Genomic DNA, 19,650 nt, shown 5'->3' on the forward strand with positions numbered 1-19,650 from the left:
GGAGCAAAGCTGGCGTTGCAGAGGCAGCTTCTAACTTCTTTTCCTCTTAGTCATCATAAAACGAGCCTCTGAAAGACAGCCAGAGGGAATTGCCTTTCCTGTGGTTTGTCCAAGGGGAGCTGCATGCCAAAGGACCACAGCAGAAGCTGAAAAACGCCAAAGACAGCGTTGGCGGGGTGGGGTGGGGTTGGGGCCAGTCAAAGGCAATAGCAGGAAGACAGAGCAGGCGGGTTAATGAGGCAGGAAGGCAGCTTTGGAAAATGGATCCAGGTTTTTGTGTCCTCTTTTCCTTTCAAAGATAGGGGGGGTTTTATGATAAGTAAGGGAGAATGTGAGTAGTAGTGACAGGGAAGCATAAGACTGAATTTCCTTTGCATTTAATTGTAAATGTAAAAGAAAAAAAAATCTCATTTCTATACCTATGAAAATACTGAGTTTGTGGTGACTGTAATCTTTTGACTACACAGATACAAAAGGACGCAAGAATCCAGGAGGAGATTTAAAAAAAAAAAAAAAAATCCCTTCTTTGAAATATTTCTTATGTAAAATATTATAAGCATATTCGTTGGGAAGGAGGGTAAGGGGAATTATGGGAGTTCATTTATTCCCTGAAGGTTTATTGTGTTTGATTTCAGATTCTTAATGAAATTATAAAAGCACTAGTCTCAGTCCTTTATGGTCCATGAATGTTTCCTTTACAGTCCCTTATATTAGGGACTGTTTCTATCCCTTGAAAAACTCTCTTTACTTTAGTGACCTTTGAGCAGATGCTAATATTAGCATTACAGGGTCAGGCCCGCCATAGTAAAAGCTGGTTAATGACCCTGATGGCACTCAGGCATATGAGGATACAAATAGTTTCTTTCCTAATTGTTTTACCTTGTAGCCCATGGCCAAATCTGGCTGGTTTCCTCATCACTGCTCTGTGGCTGCTGCTTCAAGAGGTGCCAGGTAAAGGTAGGGCTCCTCACACTGCCTGCACAAGCCCGCTGTTGGCCAGCTGGCCAGCACGGAGTGGCTAGCCGTGGAGCGCGCCTTCCCCCGGGACGCTCTGATGCACTGGCATATTGCATCTGGGATCCCAGCACACTCAGATCCGTGGAGCTGCACAGGAGCTGCAGAGTTTGCATGACCTGGTTGTTAACAGTGTCGTCCGGGTGTTCAGGGACGGCGCAGTTCTCCCAACTCGGTTCCTGGCATATAGGTAGGAGAGCAAATTATATTCAGCTGTTTTGTTTTAAAATGGGTTTATTACTAATCTTGCAAATCTGCATTTATTCTACTAGTGGTTAAGGGCCTTATTCTGTTTCTGTTATATGGGGGTGTCTTTTCAGGCATTACTATTTACAGTCACACAATGCAAGATTTTAAAACACTGCCCTTCCTAATTCTTATTTGCTCAGGGGCTGCCATTTCCACAGCGTTGCCTTTGCTGCTGTGTTTTTCAGAAGTGCCGAAGTGCCGGATCAGTTAGTACTCATGCTGTTGGTACAGCTGTTCTTTGGTGATTTACATAATTTCATTTGCTCGGTGGATTTTACAAATCTGTGATATTCTTCACTGAAGTAAGCTTATATCAACATTTTCTGATTTATTTCTAATAACTAATTTTCCATCCAGATGTTTGATGCTACAAGTACTATTTAAGAGCAAATAATCATAAAACACTATCACTGAAAGTAGCTATTTTCTAAGCTCCAGTAGTTTCACATGTCCAGTCCTGCCAGAATCAGTGGAACTGCTTGCATAAGTTGTACTCGCTCAAGTTAGTAGAGGTTGCCAGTTAGGGGTATTCAGGTCTCTGCCATATAAGCAGTAAAAAGTTGAGGAAATTTGAAATAAGCTCAGATTTTAAAATCTGACCTTTAGTATTTCATTTGACATGAATTAGGTAACTTGCAGGTATTGCTGTGGTATGTTTTGAATGTAGGGAATATCACCACTTAAATGCTGTGTGCTGGTTACATTGCAATGTTGCTTAGTGAGTAGAGCTCTAACCTTGGGCTCGGGGGACCTTGATTCCATTCCTGGTACCTGTCACTGGTCTCGGCTGCGAGTTCCCTATCTGCAAAAGCAAGATAATGATGAATTCCCTTTTAGAAAACCCTATTAGACATGCCCTTGAGAAGCAGTAGGTAGAATGAGATGTAACTGACTGCTTTTATGACAGTATAGCATGTTAAGATTTGTCATGTAAATTAATATTTTTCAGCTTTATAAACTGTGGAAGCTTTGGAGCTTAAATACTTGTTTTTCAGTGATCTCATCAAAGCAGCCACATGGATATATGTTCACTCAGGAAGTTTAGAGTTCTGAGTAGGTCAAAACTTCTTTTATTTAAAAGATAATTTTCCTTTCTCCTCATTGAGAAAATGGTGATTTTCAAATGCTAAGTACTTTATTTGTGCTCTTGGGTAAAATTTTATAAAGGCTTTTTTTTCTAATTCATGATAGGATAAATAGCACCTACATTATGAAAATCTTAGTTGGCTCACTATAGTATATTATTCAAATGTTTCAGAGCTACTAGGATGTACGATGCAAATTCAGTCAGCTTTACGTGTTGTCTAAATGCAGCTGATAAAATCACAGACTCACAGAAAACAGGGCTGGATAGAAAGAAACTCAAGAAGTTATCTAATTTCTTCTCATCCCCAAAGGCAAGGTCAGCTATACCCATATTATTCCCAAGAGATGTTGTCTAACCTATACTTAGCTTCCAGTGATGAGACCCTACAAATTCCATGGGTATGTAGTTCTTACCACAGAAACATCTTCCTAAAATGTAATCTGAATTTCCCGTCTTGCATTTGACAGGTAAACAATTGTTATGTTTTTACATATATAAATATATATATTCAAACCCCTGCCTGCTTCTGTCTGCAAAGTACAGCATTTTACCATGAGTTTTAAAAGTCCATAGCTGTATAATATAGAACGCATCTATACTGGCCTCCTTCTTCAAGGAAGTGGCTTGATTTTTATATAAACATGCACTGCATTTGAAATTGCTGCTTGCCAGAGCACAGTTCAATAACACACTGCAAGCCTGATTCAGCAGGCAATGGGTGGGAGGCTCCAAAGCTCTGGGGGCAGCTCATCCCACAAGCAGTGTGTGGCATTTCACTGGAAGCACATATTCAGTGACTTTTCTTATAGGTCGGCCCCAAAGTCAGCTTCCTCTCCCCTTAAACTGAATTCCTAGGAAGCCTGACGTTAGCTTCTCTCGCATCCCCCGGACTGGCTCTTTTCCTGGCTGCCTCTCGCTGCGCAGGGCAGTGCCGCAGATGTTTGGCAAGCTGGATATCCGCACACAAGGCGCTCAGAGAACTGAATCCGCCCCTGAGTGAATGCAGGGGTTTCGCGCGGTTCCTTTGTGGGAGCTCCTCTGTCTGCAGCCCTGCGCTTGGCAGCCCTTGAATGAAGCCCGGGTGAAGGCGGCATTTGTGCTTCCTCATCCTTGTGGTTGCCAGGGAACAGTTTGGGCCCTGGTGCAAATTAGGACTATTTTAACCTGAACTAGGTGGTAACAGCTGTCCTGCCTGCCACGCTTCTTGCCATTTGCCAGGCCGCCAAGTCTCTCTCCCTTTTGCCTTGCAAACCGGGGCTGAGAGGGGTGGCATCCTGGAGAAGTGTTTATGCAAACTGTGCCACCCAGCGAATCCCACAGCTATCCAGCCATTCAGAGGCGCTGGAATGGGGCCAAGCATCTGGTCTTTTATATCTACACTCACTGCAAATTTATTTGATAGATAAGAGCAGTTATACTTGGTTTTGTCAACTCTTGCCTCTTTCTGCAGAAGACTGTTATGAAATTTTGGGCCAAAGACACGTTTGCGTTTAGGCTCGGTCATCCTAGAGCAACAATTCAGGCCAGCCCTCAGTCCAATATTTCTTTAAAACCATTGAGATGCTATAATTCTTCTATCTCTTGAAATGCTGTTTTTTCAGCCTGCATTTTTAACACTTACCCTGTTTGTGATTCCTTCTTTTTTTTTTTTAATGTAGCTGTGTGGACCTTGTATTACTGTGACCATCTAGAGTCTCTGACTATTGTATTGATATTAATAACAGTTTTGTCTTAGATTTAGGGCACTGCATGGTTCGTACTGGGAAGAACCTATAGCTATTTGAAACAGTTATTTTTTAAAACATATACTCAAAAGAAAACGACTTGGCTTTTGGTGACCCAGTGACCTGCACTCAGAAGTGAATGACCTTACAACTTTCACTTACTTGGCCAGTTAGCGCTCAGAGGAGCACACAAATGACCCGTGCTCATGGGACTGTCCTTAATATTTAGTGAAGCACAGTGAAAAATGGCAACTGCAGTAGTGTGTGAGCCTCCTGTCTCTTGTGCTTTACCAACCATATTTGCAGTGAGCTTTTGTATGAATCTTTGTATCTGTTGCTTGTGTGACAAGAGGAATTATGTATTCTGTTACCTTTTTAAATCAGTTGCTTCTTGTGAGTAGTTTACATGCTATAAATGAGGCGGGGGGGAGGCTGGTTGCAAATATGGGAGTTCAGAGGTAATCTGTGTTCCAGATGGGAGGGCATCTTGTAGCTCTCTTTCCTTCCTCCCACTAAAGATATTGCAGATAACGAATGTCCTACAAAAATTGTGTTACGTCTGTGTCATGGGAGATAATAACTCAGTATAAAATATCTTAGTATATGTAGTCCGTTCTCTACCGTTGCCAAGCAGAAGCCCACAATTTTCTTTGGATGAATATTCCATCTAAAACAGCTTACTGTGAGTTTAAGTCCCCTATATAAGCTGTATTTTCATTTCTTCAGATTTATCTGGTTCTTCCCTCTTGGTTCCTCTAAACAAGTCATTTTTCCTACACAGGTGTTTTTAGATTATTATCAGGTCCCTGACTCCATAAACTATTGCTTCTAAGCCAAACTAAACACACAGGGTTTTTTTCTCTCTCTTTTTTTTTTTAATGTTCCCTCTGAAATCACTGCTTCCATTTCATTAATTGCTTTATGGCTTCTCTCTTAATTTTGCCTAAGCTTTTAACCATTTTTTAGCTTTGAGATGTCTAGAACTGCATATGCAGAAGCTCCTAAGGTCACTGGTTCTCAAACTCTTGAGTTAATGGACTCCTTCCCCATTTTTCCCAAAGCTCTCTTATTCCCTGTCAGAAGTACTTAGTGATTTTAAACAAGGTATTTTTCAACTCTCCTTTTTCCTTAGTTTTGCTGGTGATGCTCTGAGAGCTTTTGCTGTTTTTTGTGTTTAAGATCTGGAGTCTACAACAATAAATAGTCACAACAAATGCAGTAATATCTATAAAGCACATTCCTATTTTTGTGTGCAGATTGAAAGGATCCCTGCCAAAGAATCATAAATGGAGAAACCTTATAAATTAAAAACAGTTAAACCTATCATTCTTTCATAACCTCTGACATAGTCTAAGATAAAAATGTTAAATTCCTGTTTAGAAATAACTCTGTGATACAGGAGTCATTTAATAGCATCCACATAGGTGCAGCAGAGGCAGGGAATATCTTTGCATGCAGATCTGAACACTAGAATTGCATCATATGAAGACTTTAATTTCTCTGTGTGTGTGTGTGTGTGTGTGAGTGTGTGTGTGCGTGTGTGGAGAGAGAAAGAGAGAGCATGAGAGGGAAAAAAAGAAATTTCCATTGATTCATAACTTTGGGGAGGAAAAATTCTTTCTGGAAGGCATATCACATTCACATTCCCCAGTCAGAAGGGATTGGTTTGTTTGTTCATTTATTTGTAAAGGAAAAATGGAATTGTATGACTTCTCTGAATTACTGAAATATAAATAAAACTTGTTTAGTGAGTTTTAAAATGCTTCTCTTCGTGCAAATGCCCCCGAAAGGCTGTGTTTCACCCTTTGAAACATTCTAATCATCAAGTTTTGATAAGGCTTAAGGTCTTTTATGTTAGTGTAATTTGAAGTCTTGAGTCAGAAATGTGGAAGTAACTTCTGCAAATGTTTGGAGCCAACCTGCTACCTAATATTGGCATTAACATTTTTCAGCACAGTAGGATTTCAGTGCAGYGTGTGACAACTGGAATAGAGTTGGCTCCCACTGCAATCAATGGTAAACTTTCTGCTGAGTGAGTGAGTTCAGTTCATGAGGAATGGCAATACAATCTGTTCCAATAAGGACGAAGTCCTGAGGCGTGGAGCACCCTTAATTCATTTTGAAGTGCATGGTATTTAAAGATGAGCTGTTGCTTAAGGAATCAGACCCGAGGTCAGCATTGTGGCTAATATCTGTGGAAGAAACTTTTCAACCTGGAAACTTTTTCTCTGCAGAAATATTTCAGTGCAGAGACTTGTATCGAAATCTCTGTCTGCTCCTGCGCAGCATGGGAACCCTTTGTCCCACACATCTTGTAAACGCCACGGGGGGCCACCATTGTTCTGCACAGCTTCTAAACACTGCAGAGGGAGGCTTTTGTCCTGCACAGTTGGTAAACTCAGTAGGAGGGCACCTTTGTGCCGCACAGCTGGTAATCGCTGCGAGAGTGAATTATGGGGCTTCCTAACTCCACGAGGCGAGCTGACACAACTCCTACGGTCCATGGGCTCAGTAATTTCAGCTGAAGGAGTCTGTAAGCTTCTCTAGCCAAAGAGCCGTTTTTCTTGAGAGCAAATAAAAAGGTGAGGCAGATAAAATACATGCATAAATGTATGCACAAATGATCCCTTGGGCCATTCACTCAATCACGCTGTATCGCCACCTCTGTAAACATGGAACCAAATTTAGACTGCTTTTTATTATTTCTCTGTCTCTTCTTATGTTTGCTTCATCTCCTATTGAATGTATCACCTGCTAATTAATTTATTTAATATGCACTCTCTTTATTCTTCCAGATCACTGATAACTGTGTTTAAAAGACTTGAACCCTAGTACCAATCCCTCTGGCACGTCATAGGTATATTTTCAACTCCATACTGTTACTTACTGTTTATCTTCTCAAGTGCTCTAGCTACTTTCCGAGAAGTGTGACAGTGCTCATTTCCAAGACATTTTGATATATCATACATTGTCTCATAGTTGCAAAGTTATGCTTTTCTTTAGTCAAAATGTAGTGAATCTGATGAACCACTATGTTATTCCAAACTTATGGCTGTGCAGCTGCAGAGAAGAGAGTCCCAGCCTGCTATGAGGCAAGGAACGGTACTGAGATGAGATGCTGAAACTGGAGCCGGTGTGCGACATCTAAACGCACACAGACACTGCGTTTGCTCTTGCTTCTGGTGCTGAGGGCATGGAGCACAGGTAGCGGCACTGCCCATGGCTGGAGCCAGCACAGGCCTGGCATAGCTTATTTGCTCGGGTGCCTCGCTGCACCTCATCTGCAGAGGTGTTCCCTGCCCCAGGGAGCCCACCTCATTGGTTTGGAGTGTATTACACTGGAATTATACCTACGTAAATCTAGAGTATCGTAAGAGCTCCTTGGCTCTTACAAAAGCAAATCGTTTATAAACTAGACGTAAGGATGACTTGCAGCCCACTAGAGAATGAAGGGTCATAGTCTACTGCAAGTGATTTCCCCAGCTTCCTTGCATGCTAGAGTTGTCAAGCTGACCTATGCAGAAAGACACCCTAATGGAGAAATCTTTTGCCTGCCAATTTTTGTGATTCAATGAAGTGGTCAAGTTTGGTTTTATCTTTTCTTGTTAAATCTACACATGTTTTGCCTTAAGGCCCCTGTTACCCTAGTGGCACTTGCAATTTTTAATGTTGATCTCTTATTTTAATAATATTCAAAGGTAAATTTTACATGTGATAGTTTCATTTAATTCTTCTTTTCTCAAATTAGCATTATTTTTCTTTCTCCCTGCCCCAGTCCTCTGGTGCCTACCTGATTGTGCGTGAATTTTCAGAAATAATTGCCAGTAGTTCAGCAAGTTCATTAACTGATTCCCTTAAGACCCTCAGATGCATGTCATCCAGACCTGAAGATTTGTATATTAAATTTTTGCAAGTATTCCCTTACCTGTTTTTTTTTTTCTTTTGTATCAACAACTGTATTGGCAAGTCTTCATTATTTCTAATTGTCAGTATTTCTTTGTTGTGGTGGATAAATTGATTATAAAACTTGTTCACCATTTTGCAATCATTACTCATTTTACTTCATTTATTAATGGAACCACCTTCTCTTTGGAGTTCTCTTCCTGTGATGTTCTGTACTTGTTAAAATATAAATCCAGTTCTTCCCAGCTCTTTCTTCACTAGCAACTGGGAAGTCATTCTGCTTTTTTTATTGCATTTCTCACTGGAATCCATAAGTAACTCTCCATTTTCTGTTTGTACCTTGCTGACACTCCTCCAGCATAGATACTCCTCCAGCAGAGAGTCTTTTCTCTCTGCAGATCCTTGAGTAGCCATATTGGCTGCCTCACTGTTTCTTTGTGGGGTTTGGGGGATTTTTTTCTTTTTTTTTTTTCTTCTGCAACTGTAGTCTTAGCATATTTTAGGATGTTCTAGCTGTCTCCCACACTTAGCATGCTGTTATGTCTTTTTATTACATTGTGCTCCTAAGATTTCTCAAACACCCAAAGAATTAATGTCTTAGCTGTTTACTTTGTGCTGCAACCCACTGCTTAATACAATGCGTTGAATCGTGTAATTTATAATCACTGCCATTGAAATTAGTGAGCACAAAGGGTATAAATACCTTAGAGTATCCTGGTTTTAGTACAAATGTTTCTTGTTATCTGATTCTTGCAAACAGTTCTTTCTATCAAAAAATAGATGGCTTCTCATGCATTTAATTTAGCTTTGTCTACTATTAAACGCAATTGAGCTTGCGGTCTTCAACAATATTTTTCCTCCTGTGAAAACCTTATGGCCAAATCTGTCATTGCCGTTAGGACATAACTCCTCTTGCTTCTGTCCAGTCTTACAGACCTTCAGTATATAAATCACAAATGTACGGCCTATGCAGTGTTAAATTTTTAGGGCTCTCCCTTTAGTAGTAGTTGGATGTGAATACATAAGGACAAAATTTGACCTTTAAATGACTCTAAAGGGCCAAGGTAGATACTTGGCAGGCTTTTCTTATTGCAATATTAATCAAGGAAAGAATCACCATAATCCTAGAAACTAAATAGCTATTGTAGTGATTTTTATCACCAGGGAAATTGTTCATCTGTCAGTAAGATTGTTACTAGGAAAGGGAAAATAGAGAGTGTTAAAATTGCTTTAGACCAGTGAATCATTGAGTCCCTCTAGATTCAAAGCTTGAATTGTTTTTTGAGAGGGGTGGGTTGAGAGGGGTTGCTTCAGGAAAGCTTTAGGTTAATCAGTTTCAGTAACACCAGTGCATGTGAGCTTGATCCCTCCTGGGGAAATGAGAAGAGTGCATGGGAGAAGGCAAGATAGAGGAAGGAAGGGGGAGGCTTCTTAAACTTATTATTTTGTCACTTTTTGTTTCTGGATGGCCCTTTCACAAAGGAGAAATGTCATTGATTTAAAAAAAAATTTTGAAAGGGCAGCACAATGTTCACTGCCTATATTTTCAACTGGTTTAAGCTGGCAGATATTAATGAGCGTGAATACGACAGAGACAGAAGGAGATGGATAAAGGCAGGTGGGAGTGACAGAGATGGGTTCATATGGGAAGTGTCTGCGTAGGGCCCAGAAAGCCATACGTGAAGATGTTTTGCCTCTTGGGGCTCAACATGATGTTAATGTATGCTGTGACATGGATGTGTGAGGAGATCTATCTGTGCAGGGGTGTCTTCTGTGTATGTTATGATAGCATATGTCTCTGTAAAATGCACTTTTGTAGATGATACCTTTGCTTGTGTCAGTGTATGGTGGCAGTAGACAACCATACCATGCCATACAGGTCACACCATAACCAAAACTGTTTTGTACAGGAAGGGTCTGTGGCATATGCTGAAGGGGGAACTTTATCCTTCTGCTGTGGTTGGACACCTTTGTGTATGGGGTGACCCTAAAGTGGGGAACAAACCTTGTTAAGTACGGTTGCAGGGTCGATCTCTGCAGGGAAAGGGGTAGATTGTCTGCATTGAAAGCCATCTGTAAGGTATGATAGATTGCCTTCCAGTAAAGAGGATTTGCAAAAGGATGGATGAATTTGGAGGTGGAAAGTATTTGTATAAAAGATGCCTGCGGGAAATTTGTGTAAGATGTCATGAATTGTCTTCATACAACGAACGTGGGGGGGAAAAATCTGTGTATGTGTGTGACGTGGATTGTCTTTGTATAAAAAAGTCTCTTTGTGTGGGAAGTGGTGTCTTTATGTAGAGGGTTTTTTTGGAGGAGCTTGTGTGATGGCTGCCTTTTAGTGAGTTGGGGGAGGGAAACGTGGCTGAGAGTGTCTTTATGAAAGAGTTTCTGGAGGGAAAGGCGTATGTGTAGCAACTGTTTCCGAAAAGTACGCGTATTCTGGGCTAGGCAAGGTGTAGACGTGAGGTAGCGAGGGTCTCCGAAGGGGGTGTGCATATGGGCACTGGTGGTGGTGGTGGCCTGCCTTTGTTCAGCGGGTGTCTCTGGAGGGCCGGCCGTGTGGCACGCCTCGCCGGGGTGCCGGCCCTGGCCCTGGCGCGCGGCCGTGGGGCCGCCCGCGCCACTGCTCCGCCCGGCCCGGCACCGGCACCAGCACCAGCACCGGCACCAGACGGGTCAGCGCCCGGCTGCGCTACAGCCTGCTGCTCCAAGCGCGCCCTGTCCTTCATTGTTGTCACTCCCCGATTGTGATACTGTCACAAAACTGTTGCTAGGCAACAAATGTGGTTACCAGGTCTCAGCGAATAGCTGAAGGGGAAAGCGAAGTGTTGCACCATTGTAGAGTAACCATAGCAATGACCTACTATTACAGACTAAAGAATTATCATTAACACTGTTAAAGTATCAAACAGAGGCCCAGGATCCAGACACTTCCAGGCAGCATCTCTGCATAATTGGGTTATCCAGGAAGAGATCCCAAGTCTTTCAAAGCGCTTGGCTCGTTATCTCTGTGGGAGGGCAGACATTAATATTGTTGGGGTTTTTTTAATAAAGCAAATGTACTGTGCATTTAAGGAAACGCTTGTAAAACAATAGATGAGCGTTGACCGCAACAATCAGAAACAGGTGAATTTGTATGCAGAGGGAAAAGATAACAGAAGAGGGTCACTTTTCTGCCTCAGTATTTTGTACAGGTTTATTGGGAAAAGAATCACCAAAGTGATGCATTAGTTGTTTTAAAAGTCAGGTGTTCTGTTTGAGTTAAAATGTGTATACTGGGCTGAAATCAATGTTAAAAAAAAAAAAAAAGTATGGAGTAGTCAAGCCCTGAGAAGTAGAGACTTTTTTCTGAGTTAGGCCAGGTGGGTGAAATGGTTTAATGAAGCTGTTCTTAGCAGGGTGCTTTGGGGTTTGGCTTTCCCAGGCCCGAGACGCTTTCAGGGTCTGCGGTTCCCGAGCAAGCGACAAGGAGAGGAGAGGCGCCCAGCACGGCCAGGGCCACGGCTCCCCAGGCTGCGAGTGTTGTGTGTGCGTGTGTGCATGTGTGTGTGTGTGTGTGTGCGCATGTGCATGTGCCTGTGCCAGCACCAGCAGCACCCTGTGGTGGGGTGGCCCCAGCCCCGGCCCGGTCCCCGCGGTGGGGACAGGGACAGGGACGGCAGCGGGGGCGGCTGGGGCCAGGGCCGGGGCAGTACGGGGCACTGCGCCAAGCGCACCTGGCGGCACACAGTGACTCACGGTCAAACTCTGCCCTTTGTGTTTTGCAGGTACAGAGCGCCATGAACTAACTTCCTGGAAGAGTTTTCCGTCTATTTTCAAATTCTTCAGTGAAGCAATAGAGGCAAAGAACAGTTCAGGGAAACCAGCCCCAACGCGGCGCTCCAACAGGATAAAATACGAAGAATTTTAAAAGCAGGAAAACAAATCTCTTCACTGCTTGTTTTCCGCAAGCAGTCTCCCAGCCCCTCATTAGATTGTTTTCTTCCTAGAGCACAGGGTCGTGATGCATACATCTAAATAGCGTTTTGCATTATTTCTAGATGAGTGCAACTGTCAAAGCAATATGGGTTCACTGGTTGTGCTTCCTGTGGGCTGTAACTTGGATTTCGTGCTGCCCATCAGCACACAGATTAAGGCTGACAGTGGTGCTGCACAGTGCAGCATGGTGCAGCTCTAATTGCCCTGACATAGCCCTGCACCAAGCTGATGCCAGAATTTAACGGCTTCTTCGTGGTCCTGTTGCCTGCAGGATTTTTGTTGCTTCCTTCCAGGGTTCACTTTTTTTTCCTTCTTCTTTTGCAGGAGCGAAGTTTGGGTTTTATGCATTTTTTAAGAATTGCTTTTAAATAATTGATACAGGTAGATTTGTCTCCCCAGTTCCCATCCTTCCCCTTATCTGCATCTGCTTTTAAACTGCTTACATGCATTTTTTAATAATACAGTATATTTGTGGTTTTGTAGGGTTTTCATTTTCAAGCCATAATGACTAAATTAAAATTTAAAAAGCAAACCCATAAACAGCACAAACATGATTAAATAGTATTTGGACTTACAAATACTAGTTATTCTCTGTAATTCTAACAAAATCTTTTTGTTTTGGCTTTATTTTCTTATGAGACCAGGGAACAGACAGTGCATAAAGTAGCTCCTATGAAATAATAAATCAAGACTAGATATTTCTGTGGAGAAATATCTCTGAATTTAAAGTAAGGTTTCCAGTAAATCTGTACATTACAAAAATAACTATTTTTAAAACAAAACCTAGTGATGCTAAAATCTCACTGCTTTGTGATCCTAGAACTGCTATTTTCACAAAGAGTTTGCAACTCTAATTTTAAAACTGCAAACTGTTCTAGTGCACGTATTAATGAAAAGTGTAACATAAATTAAATGTCTGTATTTAAAATTTACTTTTCGCACTTCGTTGATACCTTTATTTTTTATTCTGATAGAAAGTCTATTTTGAGACAGAACAAAATATGAATTACTCTTTTTAAAGCCAGTTCTATCTTGCAGTGCTAACAAGCGCATGATTTTACACTCAGTAGCCTTCTCTTTCTCTGGGACCAAGTGAGATCAGCTCTTCACTCTTTCATTTTCTGCTGATAGGAGGGTCCGAGAAGTTTGGTCCAGATTTATGGGAAAGTCCCTTTGTTGTAGAGATTTTCTCCTCCTGCTGGATCAATGGCATTATTTGTAGATCTCCTCTTCCTTTTGAAAGTCCTACTTAAAATGCCTATTCATTAACCGCCTGGACCACACTGTGAAATATGACCGCAAAAAAAAAGGGGGGGGGCATGTTTTTCCTGGTTATTTTTAACGCGAAGCTGCTTACGTTTTCCTACTCGAAACCCGCGGTGACTTGCCCCCTGTGCCCGCCGCGGCTGGGGGCCGCGCGGGCGGGGGTCCCTGTTTCGCCCGAGGCAGAGGCGCACTCGGGGCGGGCCGCGGCGCCCTGCGCACCCGATGCCGTGCCTGGCAAGCAAGTACGCTAATTAGCTCTTAGGCTTTTGGTGATGCGAAATTAAAGTGATCTTTTCTTCAATGGCCGTGTTTGTATCGCCTCTGATGTTATTAGAGCCGAGGCGAAGGCGACAAAACTCGAAACGGTGTTTCAGCCGACCTCTGGGTTTCCTCCAACCGGTTCAGTCGTCTGCATCCACCACGTGGGCTTGGGACACGGAGCCCCCTCCCCCTTTAATGTAATATTTCCTATTTCAGAGCTGGGCCTGGGGGAGGGGGGCTTAATACGATGTGAGGGCTTGGGGAGGGAGCAAGCGACTGCTGTGGGTCTGATGCATGTTGCCTGGAGTGAGCGTCCCGGTACGGGAATGGTACGAGTGGGCAGTGCGGGGAGGCTCTGCCCGGCTTTGAGTCCAAGTCCGCGGGATTTGCGAAGTTCTTCCTTTGTCTCCGGAGCGGTGCAGCGCCGGGGGGCGCCGGGGCAGGCACCGCCGGCTGCCGCGGAGCCCGTAAATCACTGCCACACACTAACAGCAACGGTATTTCCGTCTCTTCCCTCCCCCTGCAGCCACCTTATTGTCCTTAACCTTTCCCTTTTGGACGTGCTGCCTCCCCCGGGAGGTCGCCTTGCGCCCCGGGTCCCGGACACGGGCGGGGGGTCACGCCTTGCCTAGGCGGGGGCAGCGCAAAATCCGCGCCCGGCGCCGCCAGGTTTCCGAGGGGAACCTGTTGCCCGGGAGGATGGGGGGAGAGAGGGCTGCTGTGCAGCTGGGGCCACCCCGGTCACCGCCTCTCTCTCTCCCCAGGCTCTCCCAAGGCGTTGGAGGTGGCGGCCGGCCTGACCCCGCCTCGGGTGCTCGCAGTCGCCCCTGGCCTGTTTCCACCGCAGCCCTGTTCCCTGCGTGTTCGAGGTGGGGGTGTTACCAAAAGGCCGATTTCGGTGACAGGGGGAGCTGGTTGTTCGTGGATTTACGTTTCATATTTTGGGTTTCTGTGCTTCTTCCCAGAGCCGGGGAGGGGGAGCCCGGGAGAGGTTTGTTCCCCAAAACACGCTGCCCAGCGCCAGGGATGCGTGAAGGGATCTCCGAGGTGCCAAATGCCGCGGAAATGGTTCTATTTTTTTAAGTGTCAATGCAAAATGAAGTGTACAAAAATTTCTACTGTAATAATTGTCCTTTTTAACGTTTCTTTATCTTGCCGTCTCCTGGCTTGTGTTATTATTGCTTCTGTAAAGAACTGTAAAGCACAGGGAGTTCTTACGACTTGTACATTTCTGTTTACACTGAACAAAAATAAAGATGATCTTTTCTCTTCTCCTGCGCGCTCGTTTCCTAGCGCTAACCTCCGCGGGAGCCGCGGTCTCGCCCCGCTGCCAGCGGCCGGGAGCGGCTCCGGCCGCTCTGAGCGGCGGCTCCGCGCGACTCCGCGCGGCGCTGCGCGGCGCTGCCGGCTGAGTTTAAACAAGCGGAGCGGCCTACAAGGAGGAGAGGGGTGTTTGCAAACGGGACCTAGTCGGGGAGGGAAGTGCGCCGGGGAGCTCTCGCTCGGGCTCCTGCCTCAGGCCGGTAAAGCCTGCTTGGGAATTACGGGCAAAGGATCCGCTTCGGGTCCGGTTACGTTTTTCCCCCTTGTAGGGGCAAGCGGGAGAGGCGGCTGGGCGCTGTCTCCGCTCCCCCGGGCCGGAGGGAGCCCCCGCTGCCAAGCCCGGCCTCGAGTGCGCGGCTGCCGCTGCCTCTCCGCGCTCGCCTGGGCCGCGGCTCCGAGAGCAGAGCCGTGGGGAGCGGCGGGGCGGCCCCGGGCTGCTCTGCCCCCACGGGAGCGCGGGTGTCCGCCTTCCCTTCCCTGTCCCTCCTTTCCCTTCCCTTCCCTTCCCTCTGCGGGCAGAGTGGAGGGGGCAGGTCGAATTTTAGCTCCCTCCCTTTTTGCTAATCCTCCGTTAGTCTAAACAAAATAAGGCGCCTGGAGTCTGGGAAAGGGGGTAGATCGATGCTTACCAAAGCTTCAGCCCCTTCCTCGGGAGGGAAGGACCTTTGCTGTGGGGGCAGATTGGGAGAAGCGGGCAGCGCTGGTCCCGCATGCAGGGTGTGCGCTGGGAGCATTAGCTGCTGAAAGGGGAAAACGGCACAAAGTCGATTTCCAAAGAACAGAGGGGGCATGAAAACCTCCTAGCGTTTATCTCCAGATCTGTGTGGTGTAAAAAGGCAACGATGATAGTCTTAAAGCACACTTAGGACGGATGAATGTTGATTTAATTGATTCATTTGGATCGATGTTTTTAAAGTTTCACACCACTGATCTTTCATGTAGTGATGTCTTTAGCAGCCAGAGGTTTGACATGAGCTTTCTCAGATTTCATCACTGGGAAACTCGGTGACATCTGACATTATGCAACAGTCTGTGCCGGGATAGCTTTGGGTCTGGGAGTCCGAAACCGGCCAAAAGGTGGGACTGGATCTACAGGACAATCACCAGCTTGTCGTGACCGAAAGCCTGAGCTGAAGCCGAAATGCCATGGCTGGAGCAATGGGTCAACGAGCGTAAATTTTCCTCGCCAAAGAGAGGGATCGGGAAAAAACGTTCCGCGAGGAAAACAGCCAGCCAACCTCGTCGTGTGGACCCTCAAATACAGCAGGGCTGTGAAAAAGGAAAAGAAAAGAAAAAGAAAGAAAAAAAGCCAAAGAAATCCCTTATCTGCCTTGTGCATACACTGCAACGCACTGATTACAGTCACCACGGTGCGATTCTCTCCAGCTCGGTCAAAGGATGCTGCTTTTCATGGGAATGTGCATTTTTCCCCTGTCCCCGAGAAACATCACTAATTGTTTTTCCTCCAGGAATTTCATTCAAAAGTACAAATGAGAAGTGTCACACCTCAAACTGTGTGGAGTCACATATTGCACGGTTCTCGAGCCAGACAACTAAAAATAACCTGCCAAGCAATGGGTACAGCTAGCGTGTGCTTTGGTAGGACTAGCTCTTAGAGAGTTGTGAGATGTGTGTATGTCTATGCACGCACTTGTGGATATCTGAATCTTACAGGGATGTGTGTGTGTGTGTGTGTGTGCGTGTGTGTGTGTGTGTGTGTGCGTGTGCGTGTGTGCGCGCGCACACGTTATGTTGACGTCCTCGACAAAGTGTGAAAAATGTACTTCTCGGGAAACTTGGAGGAAGATGTCATTTATCATTGTACTATCATAATACCACAAATTTTCACTTTTCTGTTCCAGTTTGGATTGCATGTGTTTGTGAGTATTTCACTAGATCAGTGACAGCTCTTTATTTGCATAATTATATGCTCTGGTCTGAAGAGAAAACTAACCCCCAAATTTCATGGGTCACCAAACTGCGACAATCAATGTTTTATCACGTATGCTAAGCAAAACCTAAGGAGCTATATGAAGTTTCTTGGGGAGTTTTTACTCCTCAGAAAAGTAAAAATTTTGTGCCTCTTGAATGGATGCAAAATCTTTCCAAGCTCTTTGTAACTGAATTCCGTTTGAAGGCAAAACTAGAGATTAGCACGTAGATCTGGATTTCAAACCCACCAACATTACTTCAAAGCAGATTCAGACAGGCAGCTTTATTGCATCTCTAAATTTCACCGTCGAAGTGCTGTAAATTGAATGGGGGCAAAAATAGAAAGTGGCCAAATGTGTAAATGCAGACAATCACCTCCTCTCTCATCAAACCAGCAGTGACCAGTGCACTTAATTTCGTCCGTTTAGAGCAGTTTTTTATTCTTCCTGTTAAGTAGTGTCTCCCCTCACACACACACACACACACACCGCCCCGCCATCCCGCCCCCATATAAAGAACTAGGTATTCGACATAAATATGAACGAAATCATCTTCCGTGCTACAGAGTTTGTTCTGGTCCATCAATTGCACGGTAACCGCATGTCCCAGTTATGATACACGCTAAATTCTGAATGCGATCAAAGCACATCGTTGTGAGGAGGAAGGAATTTAGTGATAATAACTGATCAGCAGTAAAGCCGGTGACAACTCCCCCCCCCCCAAGACCTCCGAAGCTAGTGTATTAGAAATTTTTAGCTGCTGTTTTAAGTTCTTAACAAAACCGTGTTCATTCACACTTCCGGGGGACCTCTCAGACGTGTAGGTGAACAGCAACTCTCCGAGCTCAGGGAGATACGCCGCCCGTGTGTAACTTTGTCGGTAAACTGAAATTTCTCTGGTCTCCAAGTTGTGACCTTGCTGGGGAATGTATCTACGGTTTGCAAGCTTGCGCTCGGGTACCGCTAAGCTCTTCGATAGCAGAGACTTTTTTAAAGTAACTTTTTTAAAGGGCTTATTTTAAGTAGCATGTATCGTAATGATTTTCTAAGCGTATAGCAGAGAGAGGCAGCACCATTAAAAGACCACACAGCTGCATGGCGCTGAGAAGTTGCGTGGGTGGGGAGTCTGGAGAGGAGAAGAGTTTCTCCTGAAGGATCTCATGCTGTTTCACTAAAATCAACTCGAAAACCCTTTTTTCTGGAGGAAGTGGGTTTATAGCACAGATTGGCACCAGGAAAGTTTGCGTAGTTCCGTGCCTCTGGGGGAAAAGTTTTTACTCCTCAGTGATTTCCAAACGCCTGCTCCAGAGAGACGCACCAGGCTCGCACCGCCTTCTCACCTTGCAGAAACAAGGTGAAACATGACTGTAAACTATAAAAATAGTAAAGAACAAGAGTCTCCCTCCGTCCCCCGCCCCCGAGCAGGAACTGTCTCACTGTCTGAGCGAGGGAAGAGCCGAGATTTGCATTAACGAAAAGTCTTGCAGGGCGCTGCTGTAAGACACCTCTCTCAGCGGAGAGCGGTGAAGCGCCCAGGGGAAGCAACCCCGCGCAAGCCGGCGGTAGGCAGCGCGGGCGCGGAGCGCCGGCAAGCCCGGGCGAGGGGCCGCCGCGCTGCGGCTCGGCCCTCCGCGGGCACCCACCGCCCCCGCGCAACCTGCCAGAGAGGCGCCGGCCGGAGTCACTGCTCTGGCGGCGGATGCTCACGACTAAAATGAACCACTTTAACTACCTCCCCCCCCCCACCTCAGGTCAAGTAAATGTGAATATTTCCAGGGGACAGTTCTGCAGGCTGGTTTATTGCGATTAAGACAATAGAGTCACTTATTTCTCAGTAAATGCGACGCAGGAGAGAGCTGACCCTTCTGTGGAAAGGCCCGAGCTGTCTTCTTTTGTCGTTTCCATTTCTCTTTACTCAAGCCTTACCTAATCCCCTAATGCCTGGCAAAGGACTGTCTCCAGACTTCTGCCTTCAAACTCCTTCTTTAAAGCTGCTATCTTTGACACAGTTAGATAAATAACCTTCCCTCGCAGTCCTCCCCTCCCCCCCGGGACAATTTTACGCGTTCTCTTTCTAAGCTTGACTTGCCAAATGATGAAATATTGTTTTGTGTTGTATAGTAAACTACTTGGTATGAGCAGTCCTCTGCCCCTCACCCCCATCCCCCGCAACATCCAGGTATAAAAATAACTCCCTCCCCAACGTTGTACCCGGTCCTGCTTGTCTACATTGTGCAGAGAAAGCCATTAACATTACATGGAATTTGCAAATATTTATCTAGTGGTTCATAGCAAATAGCAAGTGAGATGCTGCCAGTTGCTGATCACTGTTGCCAGCTCTTTCTGATCCTCGGTCGCTTTCTTACGCGTGTAACATCTGCCTTCGCTCCCACTGAGTTTCTTCGCTAATTCAGTTAGGAGCGAGTCTTTGATTCCTTCTCAGGTTGGGGGCTAACGGAATTGTTTGGGAGATTTCCCCACCACCACCCCTTTAAGTGCACTTAAAATTGAGGCTTGGGGATTTTAGGTAGTTTCCTTTGTACTTTCTGCCAATCTTGTGTACATCTACTCTTTGGGAGGTGGGGAGAGTGCCAGAATTTTGAGCGATCGAGATCGTGGGGTGGTGTTTGGATTTCAGTATTTTCCGTGGGCTTCCTACTCGACCGCTCCACCAGTTGGTTATTTGGATCAAAGTGACAACAGTTCCCGAAAAGGGGGAGCGCGGATGGGGAAGGAGCCCGTCGTTCTCCCCAACGCGCCGATCGTGCTTTTCAGGTGCTCGGCAAACATAAAGTCCGACGTCTTTCCCGCCCCTCCCTTTCAGCCCAGGGCTCAGTAGCCAGCAACTCGGCGCAGCCAGCGCTGGAGCCGTGCTCCAACGTGGCCAACGACCCGGCGCCAGCCACCACCC

General features: G+C 45.4%; 1 protein-coding gene across 5 annotated transcripts in view; it reads left to right on the plus strand.

The window, feature by feature from the left end:
* FAM172A (family with sequence similarity 172 member A) overlaps positions 1–19,650 on the plus strand; it is a 302,076-nt gene that overhangs the window by 256,276 nt on the left and 26,150 nt on the right. For 4 of the 5 annotated variants that reach the window (XM_026072631.1, XM_026072623.1, XM_026072622.1 and 1 more), the window contains one exon: positions 11,748–12,890. The exons of the other annotated variant lie outside the window; for it this stretch is intronic. In XM_026072631.1, coding sequence (XP_025928416.1) covers positions 11,748–11,890 — 143 coding nt within the window. In that variant the 3' untranslated portion in view covers positions 11,891–12,890. Of the gene's footprint in view, positions 1–11,747; positions 12,891–19,650 lie in introns of those variants that run through there. 5 annotated transcript variants of the gene reach the window in all.

This window comes from Apteryx rowi, unplaced genomic scaffold, assembly GCF_003343035.1.
Source record: "Apteryx rowi isolate R43461 unplaced genomic scaffold, aptRow1 scaffold_345, whole genome shotgun sequence".
NCBI classification, from domain to species: Eukaryota; Metazoa; Chordata; class Aves; order Apterygiformes; family Apterygidae; genus Apteryx; species Apteryx rowi.